The sequence below is a fragment of the Notechis scutatus genome, chromosome 1 (assembly GCF_049901735.1).
Source record: "Notechis scutatus isolate UNSWTSFEM ecotype Mainland chromosome 1, rNotScu1.2, whole genome shotgun sequence".
Taxonomy (NCBI): Eukaryota; Metazoa; Chordata; class Lepidosauria; order Squamata; family Elapidae; genus Notechis; species Notechis scutatus.
In genome coordinates, this window is record NC_142009.1 from 24,650,122 (window position 1) to 24,678,052 (window position 27,931).

General features: G+C 40.2%; 2 protein-coding genes across 5 annotated transcripts; both read left to right on the top strand.

The window, feature by feature from the left end:
• Positions 1-1,195: 1,195 nt before the first annotated feature.
• Positions 1,196-11,111, top strand: BCL7B (BAF chromatin remodeling complex subunit BCL7B). 2 transcript variants are annotated; one of them, XM_087958999.1, is made up of 6 exons: positions 1,196-1,320; positions 4,104-4,224; positions 5,059-5,158; positions 6,934-7,104; positions 7,338-7,417; positions 10,132-11,111. In XM_087958999.1, the coding sequence occupies exons 1-6, from the start codon at positions 1,229-1,231 to the stop codon at positions 10,222-10,224; spliced, it is 657 nt and encodes a 218-aa protein (XP_087815125.1). In that variant the 5' UTR covers positions 1,196-1,228; the 3' UTR covers positions 10,225-11,111. The 2 variants fall into 2 exon arrangements, with proteins under 2 accessions (XP_087815125.1, XP_087815130.1); XM_087959004.1 differs by having other exon boundaries at positions 4,104-4,179.
• A 2,051-nt stretch (positions 11,112-13,162) lies between these two features.
• On the top strand, positions 13,163-27,870 carry MKS1 (MKS transition zone complex subunit 1). 3 transcript variants are annotated; one of them, XM_087958989.1, is made up of 18 exons: positions 13,164-13,344; positions 15,669-15,787; positions 16,307-16,374; positions 17,355-17,510; positions 18,118-18,215; positions 18,330-18,509; positions 19,267-19,371; positions 19,489-19,597; positions 19,689-19,745; positions 20,486-20,528; positions 20,987-21,049; positions 22,062-22,132; positions 23,132-23,201; positions 23,927-24,034; positions 25,052-25,185; positions 25,321-25,403; positions 25,716-25,813; positions 26,970-27,870. In XM_087958989.1, exons 1-18 carry the CDS (start codon positions 13,265-13,267, stop codon positions 27,095-27,097), a joined length of 1,770 nt encoding a protein of 589 aa, XP_087815115.1. In that variant the 5' UTR covers positions 13,164-13,264; the 3' UTR covers positions 27,098-27,870. The 3 variants fall into 3 exon arrangements, with proteins under 3 accessions (XP_087815119.1, XP_087815115.1, XP_026527442.2); XM_026671657.2 differs by having other exon boundaries at positions 13,166-13,344; positions 18,381-18,509; XM_087958993.1 differs by lacking the exon at positions 20,987-21,049 and having other exon boundaries at positions 13,163-13,344.
• The last annotated feature ends 61 nt before the right edge of the window (positions 27,871-27,931 follow it).

Below are 27,931 nucleotides of genomic sequence, written 5' to 3' on the forward strand. Positions count from 1 at the left end.
CTTCTAGTTTGCAAATATTTGCTGTATCTCAAACCATCCCTAAACTGGAGTATTTAGATGTATTAGGGTAACAATTCCCACATTTTCATATTAGTGGGTGTAGCCACCATGTATCTTAAGAGTGCTTTAGATGGAAGGGGCTATACAAAAAGCTTGTCAGATTTAATAAACTTGGTATATGGACCTCATAGTGCTCCAGTAATTCAAACTAAACCAGGTACCATTATGGTTGGATAAATACATTACAAAGTGTCTTTGTTTTTGGTTGAATGTTTTGGCTTAATGTTATATGTGAACCAGAGCACTATATTTTATTTCATGAACCTTATTTTTAATACTTAAGACTTACCATAAACCAAACAGTTAAGTAAACCTAGCCTATATGCCATCTTCCAAATTATAATTTCCCTTTACGTAGCAATCTCTGAAAAGTTCTATGATATGTGAACCAGGTAAGCCAAGTCACCTTCATAATTTAGGAACTTGGAACCTTCTACTGAGTCATAGCACTGGTCCACATAGCCCAACTTCCTGGATACAAGAAGTGAATCCTCAAATACTTTTGACTAGGCTAAATATTTTGGGTAGTACATGATTCAATGTGAGAATCCAACTGTCTCTTTAGTATGTGATGTCATAATACAACACAAACAGCAATAGAAATCTAAAAGGCAGTTTTACCTTTGAAGAGCTAAACTTAGAACACACCCTCAGGAAATCTCACAACTAGGCTAGTTTGGAAAAATTTAAAAAGCTACCAAATCCACAGGATACCACTGCCAAGGCTCAAAGGAAACACTCATCTGCCATAAAAGAAAGCCTGTCTCCATTTGTACCTACGATTTGAAGTTAGGTCTTAAGAATCCAAAATAGACCCTCTATGACAGCTTTTTCTATTACTTTCCCTGGCATCTAATCACTTTAGGAAACTGTATAACTGCATTTCCCCCTAATTACATCTAAAATAAATCAATAACATAACAAAACTAGTTCTTCTGAAGCCATACAAAACCTCTGTCCTGTTATAAAAGACAATCCACAACTCGCTTCGCACCTCCCCTATGCACCGGGCACATGAAGCCGCCTTGCGCATGCGCTTAAGGAGCCCATACTCTTCCTCAGGCGGGGCGCTGACGCGTTACGCACGGAGGTAGAGGGGCGGCACGCGCATGCGCATGTGGGCACAGCGGCTGCTGCGGGATCTGGGGCTGCTGGGGCCACAGGCGCCATGTCGGGCCGCTCAGTGCGGGCAGAGACCCGCAGCCGCGCCAAGGATGACATCAAAAAAGTCATGGCGGCGATCGAGCGCGTTCGCAAATGGTGAGGGACAGAAGGGAGGGGTCGCAGGGGGGGGAGGGGTCTGATAAGGGGTCAACCAATCCCCGCCGAATGCGGCCTTGGTGACAGCTAAGCAGCCAACTGGTGGCAGGCGTTTATTTTGGTGGGTGGGGCTTTTGCCTAACGGCCAATCATCTTGTAACAACTGAAGTGGCCGGGTGCGGGGAGCTGTGCGATTTGTAGTGCAGGCAGTGGGACCTGTCACATAGTTTAGATTGACGTGACGCTACACCAGTCCGATCCCAGGGGAGCTAAAAAAAAGTAGGGAGCCGGGTTGCTATAGGGATTGGCGGGCCTACCTGCAGCTGCCTGCCTCATCCAGCTGCTTGGAGGTGGGTGCGGACAGGAGGGAGATTTTTGCTTGTTCGCGGGTGCCGCACAAGTTTTGTATGCATAAACAGGAAGGGGAAGAGGATTTCAGCCCACCTCGATTTTTAAAAACCTGTAATTGTGTGACGTTAGCAATCTGCACAATAACCTTGTAAGGTAGGCCAATAGCAGCAGCTCCATATTTCAGACAGGTGAGAATGTAGGGGCGCATTAGCCAGAAACAGAGCCTCCATCTTTTAGAATCAGTCTACCACAGCAGGGGTCTCCAACCTTGGCAACTTTAAGCCTGGTGGACTTCAACTCCCAGAATTCCCCAGCCAGCTTTGCTGGCTGGGGAATTCTGGGAGTTGAAGTCCACCAGGCTTAAAGTTGCCAAGGTTGGAGACCCCTGTACCACAGAATATGAGATTTGGTGACACCCCATATGGGATGTCTTCCTGCCCTGTTTTGGCAAATGGGGATGTCTGACTAAGACATGTGTTATGATCCATATCTACACAGAAGTATTCTAGCCAATGGATTATTATTTTGGCCAACACATTATTTTCCTTGTTGGAGCTCGAGAGTTCTGATAAGGAGAAACAAGCAGCTCAATGCAGCTGATATGTTTTTGGGGCCAGTATATGGGAGCCATGTTCTTTCTAGGTGGCAGGGATGTGATTGTTCAGGGCCTGGTTTATGTTTCTTCTACAGTTGCATAGTATTTGGTCTGATATAGCAAGTTGTGTCTGAACCTCAACATCTAAAGATAAACAACTAAGGATTGGTTATTGGTATACTCCTTAAAAATGGGTGGGTTTTTTTGTTTTTTGTTTTGGCTGGCTGCTATTAAAACGAGGGAAAACATAAAACACCCAGCAGTTTTTTAATATATATTCCCATGGCTCAGATTATGTCAGAGAGCACTTGAAATGAACTTTGTCTGGTTCACTTCATTGGCAACTGGGTGCAGGTATGTTTTTTAAATTTGGATTATACAGATACATGACTATACAGTTGTACAGGAGTGGGATAGAGAAATTGATTTCTAACATGGTTACTGTTTGAAGACAATGAGTGGCTAAATTTGGGGTGGGGGAGAGAATAAATTCAGATTCCTGAGGTCTGGCACCAGATGTTTTGGCTAAAAGGAAAAATAGCAGGGACTGAGCAGTTCATTGGTCAGTTTAATGAATACTATGCTTTCCAGATCCTCCCAAGATAAAGGAATGGAGCATGCTATAAACAAGTGGAAATTGGTAAAATAGCACCAAAGTAGTAAAAAGTGTTTCTTTTCTAAGTCAGCAGCAAAAGATAAAAGAGCCAAGCCTGTCAGAACCAGCTTTTCTTGGGAGAAAAATGCTTAAATTTCTCCACACGACATGCCAAACCATAAAACATAGTTTACTAGTAATGGCTAGGTCTGAACTGAATAAATTTCATTATGTTGTAACATGGTGTGAATATCATCACAGTAAAGTATAACATGGTCAATATGTTTTGCTTTTGGAAGTAGTTTGAAACCATTTATATGGACTGAATTGTTTTTTTATGTTATGTTAATACAATCACTAGCTGCTATTAACACAACTTTAGACATTACTGATACATCTGTTGAAACATATTGAACAATGGTAGAGAAGCAGTAGTAACACGATTGCCAAGTATCAAAGGTTAGTACTGTAGAATTTCCGCTTATCAAATGATGCTGGTATTTGAATCTGTAAACAACTTGAGATTCTGAGAAAATAACTTCTTATCTGTGTACTTCAGATCTCTTTTGTGGTTCCCCACAATAGCTAGAGTAAGTTTTGTAGCTATAGGAAACATGCAAAAAGATTAGTCTCATGTTTATTGTAACTCTGTTAATACATACCAGAAGATTGTATTAAATGGATTGAAGATATTTTTTTGTTTGCAGCTATTATTTTTCCCTATGTTGTTTTTAATGCTGTGTTTTATAACTCTGGCCTGTGCAATCTCTGAAAGTCCTGGGTGCATCCCTAACAAGCCTTCAAAAAGCTGCCACCACATTATAATTATTAATGTATTAAAAAAAACAATATTAGTCTGAGAAGTTATTTTATTAACCATATGTAACTTAACATAGATTAAATTAAATTGTTTCATTTTTTACATGACCCTCCCTATTTTTTGTTATATGAGCCCAACTCAAAAGCTAAATTTGGATTTCAAAATGTTATTTACTCCCGAGCTAGGTGACTGTTTCATTTACAGTTCTGAACATAGAGTGCTACAATTCACCTTCCCCTCAAAAGGTGAGAAGACATGCTATGTTGTACAATTTCACCTTGGCCTCAGTACAGCTTAAGAAAAAAAGCAGAAACCCAATAAACCTGAAATAACTTCACTATTAACCTAAGCCAAACCTGCAAATTGTAGCTGGGGAAGAAGTTTGCTTGACTGTATCTAATCTCATTCATGCTTTGATGCAGGGAGAAGAAATGGGTAACAGTGGGAGACACATCTCTGCGGATATTCAAGTGGGTGCCTGTGGCTGATAGCAAAGAGGTAAGGGATGAGAGCTTCAAGGAACAAGTCCTGCTGGAACATGAGGCAAAAACTGGGGCGCCCGGCAGAATGAGCAATATGCTACCTTTTACTTTCCCTTCCTACAAACAAAAATACAGAGATAATCCTTACGATAGTGTGACAGATGTCAGTTCATTTTCAGTAGACTTCCTGCCCCTCTCAAGGAAATTAAAAATGAAACATAAATAAATCCCTTCTGCTTTGGTGTGTTTGCAAGGACCATCCTTTCCCAGCTACCTCTACCTGACCCACCAGATTGGGGAGGCAGGGTATGTTATGGGTCCTCTTTCTTAAGGAGATCATGTAGTGGGACCATGAAGAAGGGCCTCCTCTATTGTGGCTTCTTCCCTGTGGAACATCATCCCTGTGGAGATAAGATTGGCCTCCAGATTAATACTGTTTTGAAAAGCCCTGAAGACATGCTTTTGCCAGTGGACCTGGGGACCCCAGGATGATATAGTGGTTTGTTTGATTGTTATTGGTAGGGAGGTGGGTTTTGTATTTGAGATATTTATGTCTGTAAGTCACCCGTGGAATCACCCGGAGTGAGTTGGGCAGCCATATGCAGTACATTTTCTAAATAGATGACAACTTGGATGTGTGATGAGGGAGAGCATTATTTAAAGACTTCTTAATAAATGACAGGAAAACTGTATCTCTCATGCTTAATTCTTCAAAAACATATCACATTCCAGCTAAGGAGGCCTTGCTTTCCTCATGGAGAATCCTTTGAGTCTCCTGGTGGCCTCTGAAGCCCAATCTGCTCCAACTGCTAATTGTAGAGGGTGCATATATGTGGTAGAGATATTTCTTTTGCATACTAGCTACAACACTCACTGCCTTCTTTCTCATTTCAAGAAAGAGAAGTCCAAATCCAGTGGTACTGCTGCTGCCCCAGAACCAAATGGCTATCCAGCTGAAACTGCAGCCAACTCTTCCCTTCTCCTGGAATTCCAAGGTGATTAGATTTCAGGTCTTTCTTGCATATTGATAAAGCAGAAGCGACATGGCTCTGCAAGCACTGGCAAAGAGGTCCTCTAAGAGCCTGGGGCATCATTACCACATAACAGGATCAAGAAAGCAGCACCCCTATTTAAAATCATGCAAGTCATTACTAGTCAAAGTGGATGATACTGGGCTAGATGGTCTCGTCTTTCAAACCATGTTACGATAATACAGTATTCCTGCACTTAGGCAGGAAAAACCAAATGCACAGGTATAGATTAGGTGGTAACCTGGTTCAACAGTAGTAACTATATGAGAGATCTTGGTGGTCCTAGTGGATCATCACTTAAGTAACAGTGTTTTGCAGCTGCCAAAAAAGCCAGTGCAGTCCTAGGCTGCATCAACAAAGGTACAGTATCAAGATCACAAGAAATGATAGTGCTGCTCTATATTGCATTAGTAAAGCCTGTCCAGTTCTGGTCACCATGATACAAAAAAGATGCTGAGACCCTAGAAAGAGTGCAGAAAGAGAAGGGCAACAAAGATGATAAAGGGTCTGGAGACTAAACTGCATGAACAATTAAGGGATTGGGGTATGTCTATCCTAATGAGGAGAAGGATTAAGGGTGACATCATAACTGTTTTGTGATGCTTGAGGGGCAGTCCCCAGGAGAAGGGCACTGAGTTATTCTCCGAAGCACCTGAGAGCAAGACAAGAAGCAATGGGTGGAAGCTTGTCAAAGAGAGATCCAACCTGGTAGTAAGGAGAAGTTTCCTGATAGTAAGAACAATCAGTGGAACAGCTTACCTTCTGAGGTTGGGGTGCTTCGTAGTTGAAGGTATTTAAGAAAAGATTGGACAGCCATTTGTCCAGAAGGCAGCAGTTGGACTAGAAGACCTCCAAGGTCCTTTCCAGCATATGCTGATGTACTATTGCAAATGTCAGGAAAACATTTTGGAGATTTGTGTAACTTAAATTAGTTATATAACCAAAGGTCCAAAATTGCTATTTTAATGTAATTTCCCTCTTTCTCCCTAGTTTTGAAATTTAGTCTGGCTTTGTTTGTCATCGGTAGATGTATAGGACAACTGAATTTCTGCCTCCAGCTATTGGAAATTCTGTTCACTTGTTTCTGGTATTTTAGCATATTTCAGAGGATCCCTTCAGTCCATAAGTCTTAGAAACTTGAATTTGATTTAATTTAATTCTCATGAAATTGAATTTTGTGTTCTAGTCTGTTTTTGTCTTTCCAGTCCAGGGGTGTCGAACTCACGTCGTCACGGTGGCATCACATGACATATTGGGACATTTCCCCCCTTCGCTAAACCAGGCATGGGTGTGGCCGGCATGTGACGCATCCGGTCCATGGGCCAGGAGTCTGACAGCCCTGTTCTAGTCTGTTAAAGTACTGTAGTACAGGGGGTCTCCAACCTTGGTAAGTTTAAGCCTGGAGGACTTCAACTCCCAGAATTCCCCAGCCAGCTTTGCTGGCTGGGGAATTCTGGGAGTTGAAGTCCTCCAGGCTTAAACTTGCCAAGGTTGGAGACCCCTGCTGTAGTAGACCTAAAACCATCCCCTGGTCCTGGCTATCTTTGTTCGAGAATGACCCTGACAAGGGGAGGGGATTACACATTTTACTTACCCATGGTGTGAAGTAGTATGTCTTAGGGAACAACCATCTGAAAATCTGAGTTTCATTTCAGTTATCCTGCAGGTATACCTGCAGTGCTACTTTTGGTTCCCGCTCACTGAAAAGTCTTTTTTTTTTTTCTGTCTGGTTTCCCCAGATGAGAACAGCAATCAGAGCTCCCTTTCAGACACCTATCAGCTAAAGGCAGACAGTAGTGCTGCTTCCAGTCCCAGTCCACAGCAAAGTGAATCCATGAGCCCTAGCCACACTTCTGACTTCCGCACTGACGATTCACAGCCACCCACGCTGGGACAGGAGCCCTTGGAAGGTGAGTCATTTGGCTAAAGAGTTGTGGCATCACAAAAACTCATTCCTGTCGCCACTGAGGGAGAACTAAGACAGGCCTGACATATTATGTAGAATTACTGGTAAGGGGCTTCAGTAGTAACAGCATACTATCCTTGCTATTTTTGACTTCTCCGGAGTATTGAATAGCCATACTTCTCCAGTTCAATAAAAACCTTGAAGTGTCACTGACCCATTTTTCTTGTTAACTTTCAGAACCTGCTCTCCCTCCATCAGAAGTAGCTGATGAGCCTCCAACCCTTACAAAAGAAGAGCCAGTAAAACTCAAGGCTCAGGTAAGGCCTATGGAATAGGCAACAGCTTCCTAAGGCAGATTCAGACCCACACTCTTTAGCAGCATACAGTATTAATATTCACACATTTCTGTCTGAACATTCAGCTAGAGTTCCTAGCCAGCCCATGAATTTAATCAGAAAGTTGATTAGCTCTGGTTAATTTTCCATGTGTTACAATCTAAAATAAAATATGTGTCAAGGCCAGCTTGATTTCTAGCATCTTGATGGATACATCCATATATCTCCCTTAGTAATCTGTCATTGCCCTTTTCTGACATGATTTCTTAGGACAGCCTAGTCTCCCAGGTATTCCCTGGAGTTATTTCATCAAGTGCTAAGCAAGTCCAGTCCTGTATAGCTCTCCAGACCAAATGTAGTCATTCAGATGTTCCACTTCTGAGATGTTGTTTAATCAAGAGTGGCTGATACATCCTTCTGCAGCCTGTGCTTTTCTGGATAAGCAACGAGTGGGGAGAAAGAAAAGTCCCTTAAAAATGATTTTACAGATCTGGAAGGCAATTATTCTACTGGAAAACCACTATGGCAGGGGTCCCCAACCCCCAGGCCATGGCCCAATACCAGGCCGAGGCCCATTCAGAATCGGGGCATAGCAGCAGGTGAGCACACGTGTGCACACAGCTCCACTTGCGTGCACAGCAGGCAGGTGAGCACAAAACCATCCCTTTCCCCACCCCACCCCCCACTCTGCCACTCCACAAAACCAGAAAGGTTGGAGACCCCATTAGGGGTTTCCTCTGATACAGCAACAACAACAAATTTAAAAAAAAATACTGGCAACCCATGATGTAATTGCAAATCAATATCGTAGTATCTTTTAAGGCTAAAGCCTTCATAATACACTGGATAGGTTTTTTTTAAAAAAAATATCTTTTGCTGAACTGAATATTCTTTTTACCAAGAATCTGAAGGATTTGAAGGCCCTGCTTTAGTTCATCTGTAATAGCTCCACAATATTTCCTGTTTGGGAGGTCCAAAGGCAAGGAAACATAAGATTTTCAGAAGAGCAAATATTACTACATTATGACAGGTACCATGCAGTGAAGCATTAGATGACAGTCACATCTTGGCCACGTATTACACTTTGTATTTTTTGGTTACTATAAACATGTAGCCTAAAAAATAGAAAAGAAACAGCATTTAGCAAAGAGACTGACAGATCCTGTGGTACAAAAACAATAATAGAGTCATTCACATATTCTTGATAGTCTTATTCAAATATCAATTGAAAACACTTATTTGCTTCCATTTTCAAAAGGGTTACAGTGCCTTACACATCTCCATAACCCTAACTCTAGGAAACCATACACTATTCCTTGGTTGCTGATTCACTTCTTAGCAATATCAGATTATAAAATAAGTAATGGCCATTTGAATATGGAACCTTCCAGGGGTGGGTGTTTCTCCTTGTTTGTGCCCTGCATAGATAAGGGCCTTGTCACTCAACAAACCATAAATGCTGAAGGTAAAGCAAGACCAACATTAATTTCATATTTCTCAATCCTTTCTGTGATGGTCGAGGAACTGATTCTTGGAGTATCTGCGGCACTGCAGCCAGACAATCACAGTCCCAAACCCAAAATATGCATAGTAATCTCAAATATACAAAAAAAAAATCATCATTTTACACCTCATAGAACTTGTGTCTTTTCATTACCCTGAAAAAAGAGACTTACTTAGATTATAGTGGTTTTAATAACTGCTTTACACAGTAGATGGCAGCATTAAATCAACTTTGGCTGATCTCAGAAAAATTAAGCAGGATAGTTGAAGATCAGGAAATCCTGGGATATAAGTTAGTTTAGGAAGTTGAAGTTTCTTCAACTTTCTAAACTAAAAAGATGGTGGCCAACAACTTTTGTAATACTGGCATGAACACAAGGTACAAAGTTCAGGTTTAGACAGTTAGAAGAGGCTGTTCAAAGCACATGAATAATGTTCATAATGTCCACATTCATTTCAGAAAATCCAATCATGTACTTCTGGACGAATCTCATTTAAGAAAGGGATGTGGTCACATCATTGGAAATATTTCCACATTTTTCATATCAGCATTGTAAAACAGGTTTTGTTCACGTTCTATACAGTCTGTCAGGTTACATCCCTATTAGGACAGAATTTTTGTTGTTGGGTGAAGCATTTGTTAGGCAAAACATCACTTAACCATGGCACTTCCAAGTAGTCCTGGCTCTGGTCATTAGGCCAAGACTCACCACTGCCAGGTCAGGACCCCATGTTTCTCCTGTCCTGCAGCACTTACCTTTGCTTCAATTCACTCTGCCCACCCATCTCCTCTCCTATCTCTGCCCTTTTGGCTGTTTAGCCCTCCCCCACTGTTCCCCACTGCCCCCAGATGACCTTTGCCATCTTCCTGTTGCTGACCAGGTGGCAAAGGTCATCTGGGTTAATGGGGCAGCAGAGGCAGCGGAGTAGAGGACAGCCCAAAGGGCAGAGATGGGGGAAAAACAGACAAAAGGAGGGAGCTGAAGTGTACCCTGAGGTCATAAATGTGCACAGGCTGCCAACCATTCAAATTTTGATTATACGACTGAGGGCATTGATGAAATTTCAAGGACCACTTAACTAGCAATCATTCAGCACCACTATAACTTTGAAAAGTCGCTAAACAAATGGTCATAACCAAATGGTCATGCCTGTATTGACAACCCAGCTAACCATATTTTTATTTATTTCAGGTGAACGGAGGGGAGGAAGATTCTGGTGCACCTCCACTTAAGAGATTTTGTGCAGATCAGAACTCCATATGTCATGCAGCCTCTGAGAGCTAGTCAGTCTGCTTCATCCTGTGATGCAGTTGTTTTCAAAACTCCACCTGCCCCTCCCTCTGAAAATACCACTGTTTGAAAGTTGGTATTCTCCACCTCCGTGTTTCTCTCCTGTGCAGTGTCCTCCAAGAATCAACCTGCTCTTTCCATAACCTCTCCAGATGAAATGTTGCTAATCCTGTGTTAAGATTTGTCCCTTTTGTGCAATCTCCTCTCAGCCACATCCTCTTGACTTGCACGCTTAAGGAATGAGGTGGTTACAACCTCTCTTGTATACTTTTTATTTATCCTCTTTGTGAGCTTTGGGGACTGCAGCTAAGAAGGTTCCTGTAAGAAAGAGGAGTTATCTGCACTTAACAGGTAGCTCACAAATTCTTTCCTGTCCTTTCTCCTCCAGACAGTGAAAGATTCTCTCTGGAAGTGAGTCAGGACCTGGTGGAAGTCTGCCTGGGATGTTGTGCAATAGTTGTGGGGTTAAGCCATTAGTGCTGGAGGGAGCAAAAACTTTCCCCTCCAGGGAAGGATAATGGTGCTGCAGCTAAGAAGGTGTTCTAGGAAGTGAAGGCTGGGCTGCATCTAGGTGGCTAAAGGGCTCTCCTTTGCAGTCTGGCAAATGGGCCTCGGAGTGAAGAATATCTTCCCAGGTACCAAAGGGGTATTGTCTCTGAGCAGCCCTTCTCAGGGGTGGAATAGCCACCTAGCACAGCTAGCACCAATCGCCTGACCCTCTCTAGTCTCTGCAGATCTGTCCTCCCCATCACAATCTGCATGTGGAACTGACTTCATGATCAGGGCCCTGCTGCCATGAAAAGTGCTGGCCACGCAGGGAAGAAAAGAGATATTTTAGCACTGAAGAGAATATTTTTAAAATTAAACTATTTGAAATAGTATATGTGTGAGAAAGTGTATTTGGGGATGGGGGAAAGATATTCACAACAAGAAATGGGTCGGCTAGCATAGGAAATCCTCTTCCCATTTGCATGGGAATCATGACAAACTTACCTTGACAGCATCCTTGTTTATGCATTTCCCATGATGGTTGCCTTCATCTAAGTCCCACTCCATTCATGAAACAGGATTAAGCGGTGCTCAGCTCCACTGGCACTATTGTTTTTTCACCATTGTTCCTATATTATAAAAGTGATAAAGGATTAGGTTTTCTCACCTGTTACTTTGGATATTGGGACTAAAGTGAATGGGGAGGAATATACTGTAGTAAAAACAAGATTGGGGTTGATTAGCAAGGGGAATAATACGTTTCATGTAGGTCTAATTTTCTGCCATCTCCCAAATACACATATTTCAACCTAGCATTGAAGAAAGCTTGAAGAATTTTGTTAGGGAGGGTTTCATGGAGAACTTTCCTTGGGCAAGAGTAGGAGAGCACAAAATCAGTCCATAACTTCAAGGATTGCCACTGCCGCATCTAAAGCTAGAAGAATGTGAGGCAAATGTAACCTATAGACCATAATCCAATTAAGTCAAGAAAATGTCCCATTTAAATTAACATGTTTTAAACTACTGGATGCTACTAAGTTGTGGGGGGAGGGGGAATGTGCATTTGGACAGAGCTACAGCATTGCAAGGTCAGGGTCTTCAAAGAAATTCCTCTCCAGAGTACTTACCGGATGAATTTGATGTTCAGATCCCAAGCCCAGCCATCATATAGCAGGTTTTGCTTTTAAAGGACAAAAGCCATGATTTATGTTAAGATGATAACAATGATACTAGAGACAATTAATAGGCCCTCTTCTGATTATTAGTAGATACAAAAATTTGGTTTCTGAACTGAACTAACTTTATCTTGTTCAAGGATGGCATTCTGAGGAACTGAAATGCCATCTCTGGTCTTTTTAGGATACTGCCATTATCAAATGATGGAATTGTAACCTTTTAGGCTTTTGCTTAGAGCCTGGTCTGACTGTCCCATATATATTTCTAAGTGGTTTCTGCTGACAGATAGCCAGTGACCAGATAAGTGCCCTTATGCTTCTCCTGATGCAAATAGTGCTGTTTGAGGATATCCCAACAGACTTAGGACAGGATCTCTTTTTAGAGATCTAAAAGTATTATTGCGACGTATGATGGAAAATGGCTTTCACAAGTTCCCTCCATTGCATTTGATGAAGACCAAGGAAGAAGATTGACACATTCTCCAAAGTATCAGAGGGAAGGACAAGAAATGGAACCTTGTTAGACAGATCCAACCTAGAAATAAGGAGATATTTTTTCCATAACAATCAGTGGAACATCTTGCCTTCCAGTGTTGCTGATGGTCCATCATAGGAGGTTTTCAAAAATAAACTGGAAAAACACTTGACCTGGGTGTATATGGTCTGCCTTCAGCAGGAGATTGGACTAGGAAGACCTCTGAAGTCCTTTTCAGCCCTATGATTCTATATGGTTGTATATTCTACAAACCAAAACTTAAATGGCCTCTTCTAAGCCTAGGGGTCTGTAAAAAATGATTATATGACAAACAAAGTGCTTTTCAAAAAGGCAATTGGACTTTTTTTGGAGGGGGGTTGTCCTTTGAAAACATTTTGCCTCTCATCCAAAATGCTTCTTCAGTTCTGACTGGTGGGGGATTTCAAAAGAAAAAAAACAACCCAAAATTCCAGTTGCTTTTTGGAAAAAAACACCTTGGGACAACCATGATCTGGATAATTTAGTATTTTAGTATTTATTTGATTTGTCAATCGCTTACAAGATACAGGTATAAGAATAAATATAGTTTTGAATACATGAGATAGATACTTATAAGAAAAATAAAAAACAATAGGACAGGGACGGTAGGCACGATTGGTGCGCTTATGAGAAAATCTAGAGACGTGTAACAAATGCGTCTTGCACAATCGCTTCACTTAATTCTCCCGCGGAGAACGTCAACCCTGGCTTTCCCCACGGAGCCTGGGAACGGTACCACTGAAGCTTTAGAGGCCTCTTCTTTTTCTATATTTATGTTCAGCGCCACCTTGTCGTTTCCATGGAAAAAGCGGCCTAGTCCAGACGCCGCTGCCTTCCTCTTCCCGCTCCGGGAGCGATGGCGGAGACGTCTTGGAACGAAGACACGGGCGGGGCGGTTTACCGATCCCGAGACCCCATCCGTAACCTGCGCCTCAGGTTGGTGCTCCCTTCCCTTCTCTTTTCTGTCGTGAAATGCCCCGAACTCTTCCCGCGGTTCAAAGTTGCCGCTGCCGCCTCCAGTCCGTTACTCCCAGTCGCCCTTTTGCTTTGCAGCTCGCCCATCGGTCAAACAAATCAGTCTGGAAAAGATCCTGTGGCATCAATATATTTGGTTTCCAAAAGGGAATACCAATATATTTTACTCGGTTTTCTTACAGTAAACTGGTGTAAACGCTCAAAATAACACCTCAAATGCCCCGTAAACGCTCACAGGCGGCAAATCCTGTAATAATGCCCGCCCACCCCGAGAGAAAAATCGCGGAGGAGCAACTCTAATGTTCGGTAGTATTGAAAGAAGTGTGTTTAAAGCCCATTGTACTATATAATAAGCGTCTTGTCCTATGGCATTTATAATTCACCTCAAAAATGCAGAAATTGTCGTCGTCCCCCCGAAGTTGGCAGTAGCTTGCATTTATGGGGGTGTATGTTAAAAGTTGAGTTAAAAGACTAAAATGCAAGCTGAGATCTGAGGGTTTGATAACAATGTGCCAAATAAGCAGTAAACAACCACAGCATCAACTGACAGTAACAGGAATGAGAATAAAATAAATGCATAAGACAAGATGCACAAATAACTTAGGGTTAGTGTTCCTGATATAAAATATCAAAAAGAAATAATTTCAGACATGCTACAAAATAATTACAAACATAGCTGCAGTGATATAGAAATAATGTGTAATAATGTGATAAAAATAAATATAAATAAAAGTATGAGAAATTACATGCATTTCAGTTATAGTTACTCTCATTTAGAGATCTATAACAGATCTTAGGGAACTTATTTTAAAATGAGTTTTAAAAATATCCTGCAGTTCTAAGTAATATAATCAAGGAGTGTAACAGTTACCAAATGCAGAATTCAAAATAAGTTTTTAAACAAAGCAAAATTAATATTAGAATATGTCTACTATGTGCTGCAAAACTATAGACAACTGCTAGAAATCAGCAAATGTTAAGAGTGACTGGTATTCCTTAACTAACATGCAGTTTTTGGAGTTTTACAGTTCTGATATGATAGCTCTTCCTCTATGCATAGAGAAAACATAGCATCTTGTTTTTTAATCACAACTACTACATAAAATCCACTGTGCAATATTAATGTTACTGTAAAATCAAAGATAATAAAAAATTAATCTGAAAATCAGGAAAAGTATATTTAAAGTACAAGTGCTCAAATGAGAGAACTCACCCCTTAAAATCACTATTACACCTCTGTAAAGAATAACAAAAACCTGTATCCACAGTCCTGGAAAATTAATAATTTAAGAGGAAAATTTAAACATAAACTTTATATCAAAATGTTATTTAATTCAGAAACCATACATTTACTTATTGTCACCAATAAAGGCTCAGATAATAGAAATAGATAATATATGCAGTACTGCTGGAAATGTAATAATTCAGACTTGGTGGAAAATGCCTCCCAATAGAATGAAACAGATTTTAGATTCTGATTTTTTCTTTTCTTGCTACTGTTTTTACTGTTAAGCATCACTAACTATATCTTTTTACAAAGTATACTGAAGTAACATTGTACGTAACTGCTCCTGAGATACTTTATACTTTTCACTGGAAATTACACTCAGTTCTTTCTTTAGAAGACAGGCAGACCCAACTCTGGAAGTATTCATTCAATGTCAAAACTGATTTCATATTTTTAAAAAATATGTCTGTTGACTTCAGTTTGGAAAACATTTATGAATTATAATTCTGCATATAGATCTCTGCCACAATTGAACTTTGAATTTCTCTTAAGATCTTAAAATGCTGAATTCTGTTTAAGTGGTTAATAAAATTAAGGACAGATTATTTCAGATTAGCTAGAAATTTTTATCTTACTATTTTGATTGAAAATTCTTATTATTATAGTTGCCATTGTTAATTTCTGACTTCACCTTATTGATAATTTTAAATTGATTGATTTGTGATTATTTCCATGTATTCTCTTAATTTAATGTTACTGGCAGAATATTAGAGGAATGTTTTTCTTAACATTTTATCGTTTTTATGGTTTGTAAATCCATTTTTTGCGTTACTCTTGTTACACATCCATATTCTATTCTTAAATATCTTTTAAAAGAAAGTAAAATATTTTTTAAAATTCAGATACTTCCCAACTGATAATGATTACTAGGGACAAGAGTCTAAATTGAACAGTTATTTGGTGTAATCTTCCTCTGCTTTCAGTTTCCCCCCCCCAAGCAGCTGACTTTGAATGTCACATTTCAGATGACCAAAAACAATATATTTCTTTCTTGCAGGGTTAAAATTCAGCAGGTTACTTCCACTAGCCTTCTACTACAGCAGCTACAGCAATCTTTCTGCCAATCAGGCCAACAGTTCATCGGCTTGTCAACTTTTCAGCCTTACAACTCAGCAAGTGAGTACTCTAAGAACAATGATTTCTGGAAGTCTGGTCAGGTCTTAAGACTTAAAACTGCAAAGTCTGATCAGTATAAAACCAAATAATTGAAATATTCTCTTTGTAGATTATGACCATGGAACCAAGAGATATTTCTGTACAATTTTATTTCATTTTTAAACTAACTTTTATTTTGGTGGTCAGGAGATATCATTTACCTTAACAAAATTAATGTCCTTGGTCAGTGAGATTGCCTGCTCTCCCCACCATAATTTTCTCATTTCCTGCATTGCTTTCTTGTTAAGCCACCAAATTAATCGCTCTATGTGCAATGATTTAGTGTGGCTAACTCCTAAGTTTTTTTTACTTTGGCTTTGATTCTGAATATAAAGACATTTAAAGTAATAAAATGATCATTAGGCCTGCCCAGATGTCATGTATATTGGTAACTAAGAGAAAAATAAATTCTGGGAGAGTTGGAGCATTTCAAGCCATTATTCTTGCCAAGCACAATTTGGAGGCTTGTCTATGTTTCAGGTGGACATGGTCCTGAAGAGGAGAAAGAGGAGGCTGTTATTGGCTGGCAAGAAAAACTCTTCAGTCAAGTAAGTAGATGGGATGATTGTCCCACTAATGATTTTAGCAAGTTTTCAGTGCTTCTGACAGTGCTTATTCAATTTATTCTTATGTAATCCAGATGGCTGAGCACTGATTGAAATCTAGATTTCCTTCATCCAAGCATAATGTTCTAGCCTCTTGTCCAGACTGATCATGTGCTGTTCCTGCAAATTTATTGTGTGCTGTTCTTGCAAATTTCACATAGATATCTCATGGACTGTTTAACTTCATTCCAAAAGGCTTCTAGCTTGAAAAATATGAAGCCATAAATCATCTAGATTTCAACAATAGGCCTACATTTTTTCTCAGTCACTGAGGTAAAGGTGTTTTGTTTCAAGTATTCTTAAGCACCAAACCCCTGAACATTTGGGAGTTTGGGATGCATTGAAAATATTTGAAAGAGCCTATTTGATGTTCAGAAGGAATTTTGTACATCTTTAACACTCAAAACAATACAAAAGAAAACTTTTTTATTATCACTTTGAATATCACAGGTATTTCCTTGCCTAGTTGAACTCCCTTGAATAGGGAATCAATTTAACAATATTGTACATCATGCTCATAAGGGCGTTTGCCTTTTCACATTAAATAAAGAAGACAGGCTTCCTTTGTATACTTTCTCATTCAGGTTTTTAGAAACTAATGGCTCAGTCTAAAGATAGAAATGTTTTGGACTACTTTCAACCTATTTTGTTGAATTGTAGCCTTGGTGAAACATTCTGTCCAAACTGTGTCCCTTTGTTTCTCATACTTCACCTTCAGTGCACCTATATGAGAAATTAAATTAGATATGAGTCCTGCAGAATTTAGTGGCTTGTTATTGTGATTTGCTCATCTAACAAATCCAACTATTTGTCTGTTTTTTGCTGGGACCTGTGCTTTACTGATACTGTAGTTCCATAGGTTGAAGATTTTGTAGGGAGGGCTTTGTTATACAAGCAACAATTGTTTTTTCTACTCTATTTAGTTTGAGGTTGATCTTTACCAGAATCAGTCTGCCTGCCAGAGCCCACTTGACCGACAATACCATCAGGATATCCTAAAATTGGAAGAGTTGGGAGGTCGAAAGAATAAGCGGATCTTCACCTACACAGACCATGACCGCTTCACCAACCTAGAAGAGGTACTAAGTTTTTAACAGAGATGGAAATAGGTTGGAGATGGGATGATTGACCCAGAGTCCATTCTTTATGTCAGCATGAATGATAGGAAGAGAGGAATTGTTCCTACTAGCAAATATGAAGTAATGTAAAATATGTTTATAATCCTTAAGTAATAATTAATATTGTTAATTGCAAATATAATCCCTTGGCTTAGAGAATAAAGTTCAGACAGATAGTAGCATCTTGGTAATCTTGGCAAATTCCTTCAAAGCTAGACAGGCTTATATCGTTGTGATGTTTGGATGGAAGATCACCAGGAAAGCCCAGAACAGTTGGTTAGAGTTGGAAGTGGGAAAAAGATATTGAAAGATTGCAATACCAAATCACTTTCATATTACTGCCAAGAAAGCATGTACAGTAATTAGCAGGTGTTCAATTCTGGTGTAGTGTTTCTCAACCTTGGAAACTTTAAAATGTTTTCCCTTGATGGGCTGCCACTGGAGCCTTTGCTGTCTGCTTTGTACCAAAAGTATTACTAAAAAGATATTTCCCTGGGTTGAATGGAACCACTTTGCTCACATTATTCCTGTTTAAATGAGTATAACAAGCTCTCTTCTTACATTCCAGCATGGTCAGAAAATGACCACTTCTGACAAGGAAGTGCCTTCGTATTTGGCAGAAATGATGGCTAATGTGAGGAGGAGGAGACAAGAACGCAGGCCAGTGTAAGTGCAGCCATGGACAGTGCTTTTGCTGTACAAATCTCTTGGGCTTGAGGGGGGAGAGATTTTGATCCACCCTGGCATTCCATAGCTCTTCTATATGTTCTGCCAAAGCAGAAGGAAACCTGCTTCACTAAAAGCAACAATCTCCTTTGCCCCTCTTGGCAGAGAAGGAAACATCCTGAAATCCCGAATTATCACCTGGCAGCCTTCAGAAGAATTCATCAAGAACAACCATGTCCTTAATACTCCTGTGCAGACCATGTATATTATGGGGGACCTAGGACCTCAAGGCAAGTAAGTTTGTGTGTCTATGCACCAAAGCTTTGCAGCCCCATTGATTTTTCTCAGCCCCCCCCAAGTTCCAAGAAGTGTTTGAAATGGAACAAGTCATTAGCACTCCTTGATATAGAACTGAAGGTGACAGCTGCATGAGAACAGTGTCCCACATGTTACGATTTCTGGGGAATTTTTCTCTAGAATAAATTTGTGTTGAGAGGGTAGCAAAAACCAAGACTGTGCTAAAGAGATATAATAATCCCTGCTATATTTTGACCACGTGATGAAGTATCAAGTGAATGAAATCCTTTCTGGCCTAGAATTCAGGTATGGATCAAATTCATTGCAGTCCAGAAGAACAGTGGTGGTGCAGTGGTTGGAATGCAGTACTGCAGGCTACTGACTGCCAGCTGCCTGCAATTTGGCAGATCGAATCTCACCAGGCTCAAGGTTGATTCAGCCTTCCATCCTTCCGAGGTCGGTAAAATGAGGACTCAGATTGTCGAGGGCAATATGCTGACTCTGTAAACTACTCAGAGAAGGCTGTTAAAGCGCTGTGAAGTAGTATATAAGTCTAAGTGCTGGTGCTAGAATGGCATAGAAGCTCTCCAATATTTCAAAACCATCTTCTATGTCTTAGGGTTTTCCTTTGGACCTAGATCTGGGATTTACATAACATTGTTCTGTATGTTCAGACACATCTGAATGTATCTTGTACTTGCCAGTATTTAAACCCTGAGCAGCAGGTCATGTTTTTATAATGATTTCTCCGTAGGCTTGGTTGCAAGGAGTATGAATATGTTCTCTGCATGATCAGGGTAGATGGCAATGGAGTCATCACAGTCAAGCCAGATTTTACAGGCACAAAAGGGCCTTACAGGTGAGCAGCACTTAGAGTCCTTTGATCTCTGAAAATGATTTGGAGTCAAGGGGCAATCGCAGGTCAATTGTACAGATCTTTTCTCTGAGTTGAGCTGTGTTGTTTGGCTCCCTGAAGGATTGAGCTGGAAGGGGAGAAGCGGGAAATGTGGAAATTCACTCTAGAGAATGCCTCAGCCACAGTGGAAGAGAAGGAGGAAGCACGGGAACAACGTGTCTTCAAGGATGTAAGAACTCTTATCTTTTGCTCCTAATGGGGGCCTAAATTTGTAAAAGGGGTATATGTCTTATTTTCTGACTGTATCTTTCATTCTTTAGTTGTACAGCCGACATAAAGAGTACCTCAGTGGACTTGTTGGATCTGACTTTGAGATGGTAAATGACTTCTTTTTGCACCAGATATGTCTGCTTTACTTTGTAACTATTGACCCCAATCTTAACTTGTTTGGGACAAAACCTCAGGGCCTCACAATCTGGTTCTATTTTTAGTGGGAAAAGTGTCAGGTTGGTGGAATTTGGAGTTCTGCTTTGTAATGCATTACCACAACATTCATGATCAGTTACCATTGTTGGAAACAAACCTTTTACATGGTTTGAGCAATAGGTAAAGTTCCTGCAATTTGCAGGTTGTGTTACAATAGTGATTTTTTCCTAGAGAGGGAAAAATGCAGGGGTGGGCTGCTGGGGGTTCACAGAGGTTTGGGAGAACCTCTAGTTAAGATTCTGCACAGTTCGGAGAACCTCCAAATCCCACTCCTGGCAGGCCCCGCCCACCCCGCCCCTCCCAGGAGTCCCCACGCAACCTGTTTTGGATGCAGGTAAGTGCAGGGTGCACACGGAGGTTCGGGGTGGGGGGTGAAAAATGGGCCTCCCAGAAGTTCAGGAAGGCTGGAAACGGGCCTGTTTCTAGTTTCCAGAGAGCCTCCGGAGCCCAGGGAGGCCATTTTTGCCCTCCCAGAAGCTTGAAGAAAGCCTCCAGAGCCCGGGGAGGGCAAAAACACCACCCACGCCATGGTGCAGGAAGCCAGCTAGGCTTTAAAAAATCCAACCAACAGAAACTCTAATGTAGAGCTGCAGTTTTTCTGCTGGGTAACATTCATTCTTTCCTCTTGCAGACTGCTCCTGGTATTTTCCGACTTTTTGTTAATGGTGAAATAGGTACGATAGCCTTTTATTCTTAGAGGAGTTTTTGTTTTTCCTCCTTCCACATTCAACCCAAGATTGATCCCCAGGCATATTAAGGGTCAAACTGTAACTGGAAGCCTGTGCTTGCCCTATGAAACTGTGTGACAGCGTAGAGGAAATTGTGATCCTGCTAACTAATTTATACCTCTTGTAGTTCTGTATTTAGTTTTGTGGTTTCCCTAATATTGATTTAGGTGCCTTTTTGTTATTAGGAAAAATGCTTACATTTTCAGTTTGCAAGTGATCTAGAGTTGTGATTTGACTAAAATATCCTACAAGTTTGATTAGCCAGCTCACTCAGGTTTTATTTTAAACTCAAAGTCTCTTTAGCAAGGTGTGTGCACCTTCATAGGACTGGGCAGCTTGGTTAAGAATAAGATAAAAGGCCCAGAGAATAAGGCTTTATTACAGTGTTTCCTTTTCTTTCCTAGTTTCAGCCCAGGGTTATGAATACAACAATCTGTACATACATTTCTTCTTGGAACTGCCCAGCTGTGAGTAGTACAAATTGGGCCCTTAGGATTGGGAGGAAGATACAGTATGGCATCTACCACATACCGTTTTTGTAGAAATGTGTATCCTCCTGGAGAGTTGCTTCTATCAAAGAAATAATTGAAACAATACAGGGATTCACTTGCCACAGTAAATCAAGCATCCCCTTGAACCTACCCTCTTGTTATTTGAAGTCGTATATTTCCCAAAACTCCTTTCCCTAAAATCCAGCCTTAAGATACTGATGGACAATCAGTACCAGGTCCAATCTCATGATGAGAGCCAGAAAAAAATCCTTGTGTCTCCCTTCTCCACCTCATCACTTACCTACCTGTTGCATCGCACACTTCACACTTCAAGATCACAAACCTAACAGAAGTGTGGCTAATAACATAAGATAGCATTGTTTTTATAACGCTAGAGTCATTTTAATCCTAAGTGTGCATGATTCAAAGTAAAGAAAAGAAAAAGGGTCAAATATTTTTAAGGCATCTACAGTGTCTTTCCATATTGTTCCATATTAGTATATCTTAAAGAAATTCTAATGGTTTTGGGGGAAAAAAACAGGTAGTCCTTGCATAACGACCAATTGCTTAATGACCAAAGTTACAACAGTCCTCTGAAAAGATACTTACAACCCGATTGCAGAGTTCCAACTGCAGCACATACACACTCACCATGACCATGATTTTTAGCATATTTGCTAGATTCTGATGTTAACTTTCTGTGGATTCATTTAATCACTGTTGAATCCTCTTAACAACTGCCACATCCAACAACCGTGGTATTTCCTTAATGACTGCTGCATAAAATGTGGCTTGGTCATATGCTGACCAGCTTAGCAACCACCATGATGTAAGACTGTAATTCCCGGCTCAATTACAGTCATTCATCAAGAACTACGTGGTATCCAATGAAAGGGTGTCTGGTTTTGGAGCAGAGGTTTTGTCCTTTAGCTGCTCATTAATCTTGCTGTCTTCTCAGCAGTCCTAAAAGCTTCTATTTTCTTTCTAGGCTGGTCATGTCCCCCATCTCAACTACTTTCTGGAATGACACAGACTTGCACTAGCAAAGTACATGGCAAAGTATGTTTAAGATGGTTCATTTGTGAGGGAGGGGGGCTCTTTGCAGAGTCGCAGTGTTTCATGCCAGTTCTGAGGCACATTTTTCTTTCGTACTTTGAGGAATAGCAGACTTACATGACTCTGGAATGCAGTTCTTGCTATGGATTTTAGTTTTCTGATTCTCCGAATATTTCAAAGCTAAGTTTTAGTAGAGCCTTCTTCAGCTTACTCCTTTAATTCTTAAATGTTTTGTACCACCAAATTGTTGAGATTTCTTAATGATATATATTAAATTTTGTTGAACCTTAGTTGGCCCATACATAGTCACAGATTCAACTGGAATGCCCAGGGAATAAGAATTATGGGACTTTTAGTCTAGGATGACCACCAGAATCACAACTGCAAGATGGGCAACTATACAAAATGATATAATGTTTAAAAAGATAAAAATAAAAATTAAATCTGGAGAACAGATTGGAGAAGATCTTCAAGCATGTAGACAAATATTTGGAAATATTTGGACACCCCCCTTGGACTAAATGAATTCTTCAGTGTTGGCACAAAACCAGTGGAGTCAATTCTATTGGTCTAAAGCAGGGGCGTCAAACTCGCATCGTCACAGCAGTGTCACGTGACATATTGGGACTTTTTTCCCCCTTCGCTAAACCAGGCGTGGGCGTGGGCCAGTCATGGCGCATCCAGCATGATAGCCCTGGTCTAAAGCCTGGATTAGTCTTCTCCATCATAAGGGAATATATGCCTCTGTCATTTGGAGACAGTTGCATAGCTGTTGCAGTTATACATCTGCGAATCCTACGCTTATCCATCAATCTTTTCACAGCATACATATGAGCAACACTTAGGCACAGTTGCAGGCAACTCTAAATCAAGCTTAAGTCACCTCCCTCTTGAGGGCCTATTTGCTTGTTTTCTTATCCCATTACACACACAAACACACACAGGATGTTCTGTTCCCTACTGCCCCATGTAAAAGATGATACTACTATTTTTCATTCCCAGCATAGGGTGGCTTTTTTTTCCTTCCCATTTACCCTGGAGATGTTCTTCACCCAAGAGGATGACTTGGAAGGTGAGTCATGCCATTGTGTGTGAGAAAGAAGTTCAAAAGTGATTCTGCTCTAATGGATTTGAATATTTTGTCCATTTGGGGGGATTGGTTGGACTGTCACATTGGAGTCACAGGGATTTAATTTATGGGGTGTAATTCTCTGGAACATTCTCTAGCTTGCGAATGCACAATTTCTTCTAGACTGAAGTTGATATTTAGCCTTTGGGAGGTATACCACCATCATTACCACCCCTAAGATTGTTAGTGACAAACATAAATTATATTTAAAAATTGAACACGTATTAAAATTTAATTGCAGCTAAATGTAATTAATCTGATCACTCTCCACTTATATATTCACTCACCTTCTCCAATATTAAAAATTACAAATTGGTTACAACTTTTGAAGATTTGTCAGAACTGAAGCCACGGTTTCAAGGGACTATAGATAGCCTTGAAGCCTCCAATTGTACATTTCTGCTGTAGAAAAAAAAACACTCTACAGTAATGGGTGGGACCTGCAGAAGAATAGGATGTGTTGCATAGCTTGTATTCATTTCAATGAACACTTGCAACTATGTCGGAGGATTGTGCCCCTGAGCAATGGCTCATTCTGATTCTAGTGGAAAGCTGCATTTCAACATCCCTCCATCAGCAGAATTGCCCTACTGTTTACCCTGGAATAAAACATGACATTGATGCAAGTCTGGCTGGTGTCTTATTCATTGTCTTCCTTCCTCTTATAGGTTCCCTCCCTGAGTGGCCTGTCCTGTACTTTGAGGTTCTTTCCTTGGATTTCTGGCATAGGTACCGTGTTGAAGGCTATGGGTTTGTAGTGCTGCCAGCAACGCCAGGTAAAAGACAGCGGTAGAACTGAACTTGTATTGGTGCAACGCATGAGGCAGATTTGTTTATTGATTTTTATTTATTTATTTGATTTGCTGTACATAACCACTTTTATGGTGATTTACATAAAATCAAAATACATTTTTATTTTTTTACTTGCCTCTAGTACGTTCATCATACATTTTAGTACTAGGTGTTCTTCTGATTAACTGTAGTTAAGAAAAGTCTTATTTTTTTTAACTGCTGGAATTCTAGAAACTTTTTTTAAGATGGCATGCTCTTAGCATTTAAGATGGCAAGCGTACAGTAGATACTCTCTTCATCATGCCTTTCTATCATTCTGCTAGCAGACTCACATTCCTACTGATTGGTGAAATTTCCTGGGTGTTTTGGGGCATTTGTCCTTTGCTGTTGTTCAGTTTAGCACATTAGGAGGAGATTAACATACAACAATTTTGGGGGGGGGTGGGGGGGCAGATGATTTAAGGTTTAGAAGGATTGCTTTCCTTCCATTCAAATGGGATAATATATCCTTGGTAAAAGATTAATGCACCAAGTGATGTGAACATCTCCTATGGTCACTGCCAAGAGATGGACAAATTTGCCGAGTTTGTACATTGTGCTAAGCTGTAATGTGGTTGTTTGGATTTGTCTTAATATGATACAAACATAGTCATTGCATTATATAAACTATGATTTATAGTCCATAAGCCACCCACAGTCACTCTGTGCCTGAGACGTCACATAAGCCAGCAAATATATAAATACAATTTCATGTGTGAAAGAAGTATTATGGCAGCTTTTACAAGCCATGAAAATCTAGCTTCTCTTATCTATTGTAGAGTATCTCTAAATTTTCCTTTGCTTGTAGTACACACTTCCTATGCCTTGCATTTCACTACAACTTTTATATTGTGATCTCAGTGACTAACGTACTGGTAGTGGGCATGCATGTTCTGAGTAGGCTTTTGATTTTTTTCCACCCATATTTATTGGCATCAATTCTGTTCAACCTGATGATTCAGGGGTTCACACTCTGTCTGTTTCTACATGGCGTCCTGTGGAGTTGGGCACCATTTCAGAACTACGGAGGTTTTTCATTGGGGGATCTCCGGAGCTTGAGGATATAACCTACACCAAAGTGCCAAGTACTTTCACAGTGAGTGCCTGCCTCCCCGTGCCCACCCACATTTTCTTCAAAGCATTATGGTCCAGAATTTGACAGATTTACTGAGAAAGAAGGATGAAAACTCAGATAGGACTTCCTCTAAACTGATGCTTATCTTCTGTGCAGGGTGATCGTCTCAGCCGTTTTGGTTTTCGTTCTGAAACAACAGGGAGTGTCACTTTCCGGCTGAACTGCCTGCAGCAGTCCAAGTAAGATTTTCTCTTCACTAGAGAGACAATTTCTGGACATTCTGAACATGCATAGGGAAGAGAATCTCTTTCCTTCTGTATTTAAAGAGGTTTCAGCAAAAAGTGGCTTCCGTTATCAGCTTGGTTGTCTGCCTTTGGATTCAAATGCCTAATTTTGATATTCTCGTTGATACAGATGCAAACGTAAGGAAGCACATACATAGTTCTTGCTTACTGATCACTTATTTAAAGTTGCAACAACACCGAACAATAGTACTTATGACTAGTCCTCAAAATTTAAAAGTTAAAAGTTTAAAACTTATTTCATGGCAGAGCTTTTCTGGAGTCCAGCTCCATGAAGAAACGCATGCGGAGTGTTCTGGATCGACTAGGAAACTTCAGTCAGCAAAGTTCCCTTTATAATGTTTTAGGTAAGGCTTTTGACACAAAAACAGGTAGGATTTGTTTGTTTGTTTTTGCGCAAAGCAGAACTATTTGGATCTTGGTCATTACAATTTCCCTATCAGGAGAGATTGCAATATTTGGTCTTTTTTAGAAGGTAGGTGAAAGGGACATGACTGAAATGTCACACAATTATGCATGGCGCAGTTAAAGTGGACAAGAAGCTATTTTCCTCTTCCTAAAATTCTAGAACCAGAGGTCACCCAATTAATTTGAATCCTGGAAGAATCAGGATAGACAAAAGGAAATATTAATGCATAATTACATTTTGAAATTTGCTACTGTGAGATATGTTGTTGGCTACCAACTAAGTTGACTTCAGAAATGGGTTAGATGAAATCATGGGATGAAAGTCCAAGGGGCTAATGATTATTAGCCTTGATGATAGTGTAACTGCTTTAAAGGCCATCTGCTGGGAAACTAGTGGGCTTCCTTGTGTCCTGAGTTGGTCACTGTGATAACAGACTGATGGTCCAGGGGTCCAATCATGCAGGGCACTTGTTTTTGTTCTTAGGATTCTCAATGGCCATTTTATGCATTTTAATTCTAAATTGTTTCATCATTTAGTTCAATGTATGGTAGTGGTTTCTTTAAAACGCCCAGATTAATAGGTGGTTATTCATTTTTTTTATTAAAGATGAACAAGTCTTCTAATTAAATATTGTTTTAAATTATTTTGAACATCAGGATCATTTAAAGAGGATAGTGTTTTATCTATTTAATGAAAAACATGTGGCATTCTGTTTCTTACTTGAAAAACTCAGATTTGCCAGAGGAGTAATATTTTTTTTTTAAGTTTAAAATAACTTTGTATACCCAGTTCTTTTTTTAAAAAAAAATTTTTTTGTTGTTCTTCTGGGTGGTGTGTAAGAACAAGGGAGTAAGGGGAATTCAAAATCATTGTTTTGTTTTTGCACAATACATTTTCTTTCTCCCACAGAGCTATTAGAAATTAGACATACTTTCTAACCTGCATAATGTATTCAACCCATCACATGCTTTGAATATTTCAGCATGGGATTTCGGTTAAAAAATCTAGAAGGAAGGAGTGGGCAGGCAGGGGAACTAGCTGACTGTGCAGGTTGAACCATCACCTAACCATCATGCCTGTTCTCTTGGTTGCAGAGGCTTTCCAACGGGCTCGTCACCGGATGCAGGAAGCCCGGGAAAGCCTTCCTCAAGATTTGATTCGTACTTCAGCCTCTGAAGCTCACAATGATGAAAGCATCATCAAGCAGCCTGCTGCCTTCTAAGATGTTCTCCACCAGTGTTTCTCAGCCTCAGCCACTTGAAGACGCGTGGACTTCAACTCTCAGAATTCCCCAGCCAGCTCTACGCCTTGGGTTCTCACCTTTGCTTTTGCAACTTATCAGGGAGTCCTGAATCTCAGTTTGGATCTGGAGGGTGGGCCATGTGATGCTGGACATAGGTGCTCGGACTGCTGTTTCTTCAAAGGATGTGACAGAAACCTCAATTTTTCTCCCTTTCTTCACACAAGATCGTGAGATTACAAAACATTCTATGCCTTAGGAAGGCAACCATGTTGTACAGTATTTTATTTTGTGTACATGGATGTGTTTTTGTACCTAAGTGTATGTATAATTATATACAGTATACATAAACACACCATAACACCCACAAACATGCACACACACAAATATACATATTGTATCTGCACTCTGTTTATAACATGGGACAATTAAAACAATGATATTTCAATATTACTATTTGTAAAGAGGTTTATTTCTTAGAAAAACAACTTAAAAAAAAGTTTTTTTCCTTCCAGTAAACTAGAGAACAAGGATGCTACTGGTACATTGCATCTTTGTCTCCATCCTTTATCTTCTATGCATAACCAAAATTGCCTTGAATTCAAGCAAAGGGTACAGAATAGCTGGGAAGTTGTGGGCTCCATTTCAGGTGGTGCTGCCACCTGTGAATCTCCTAATGACTCATGCAGGGATTGGGGCTATGAAATTCCTGCTTCCTAGGATTCTTGTAGGAAGGAAAGAATAGGATAGGATAGGATAGAATAGAATAGAATAGAATAGAATAGAATAGAATAGAATAGAATAGAATAGAATAGA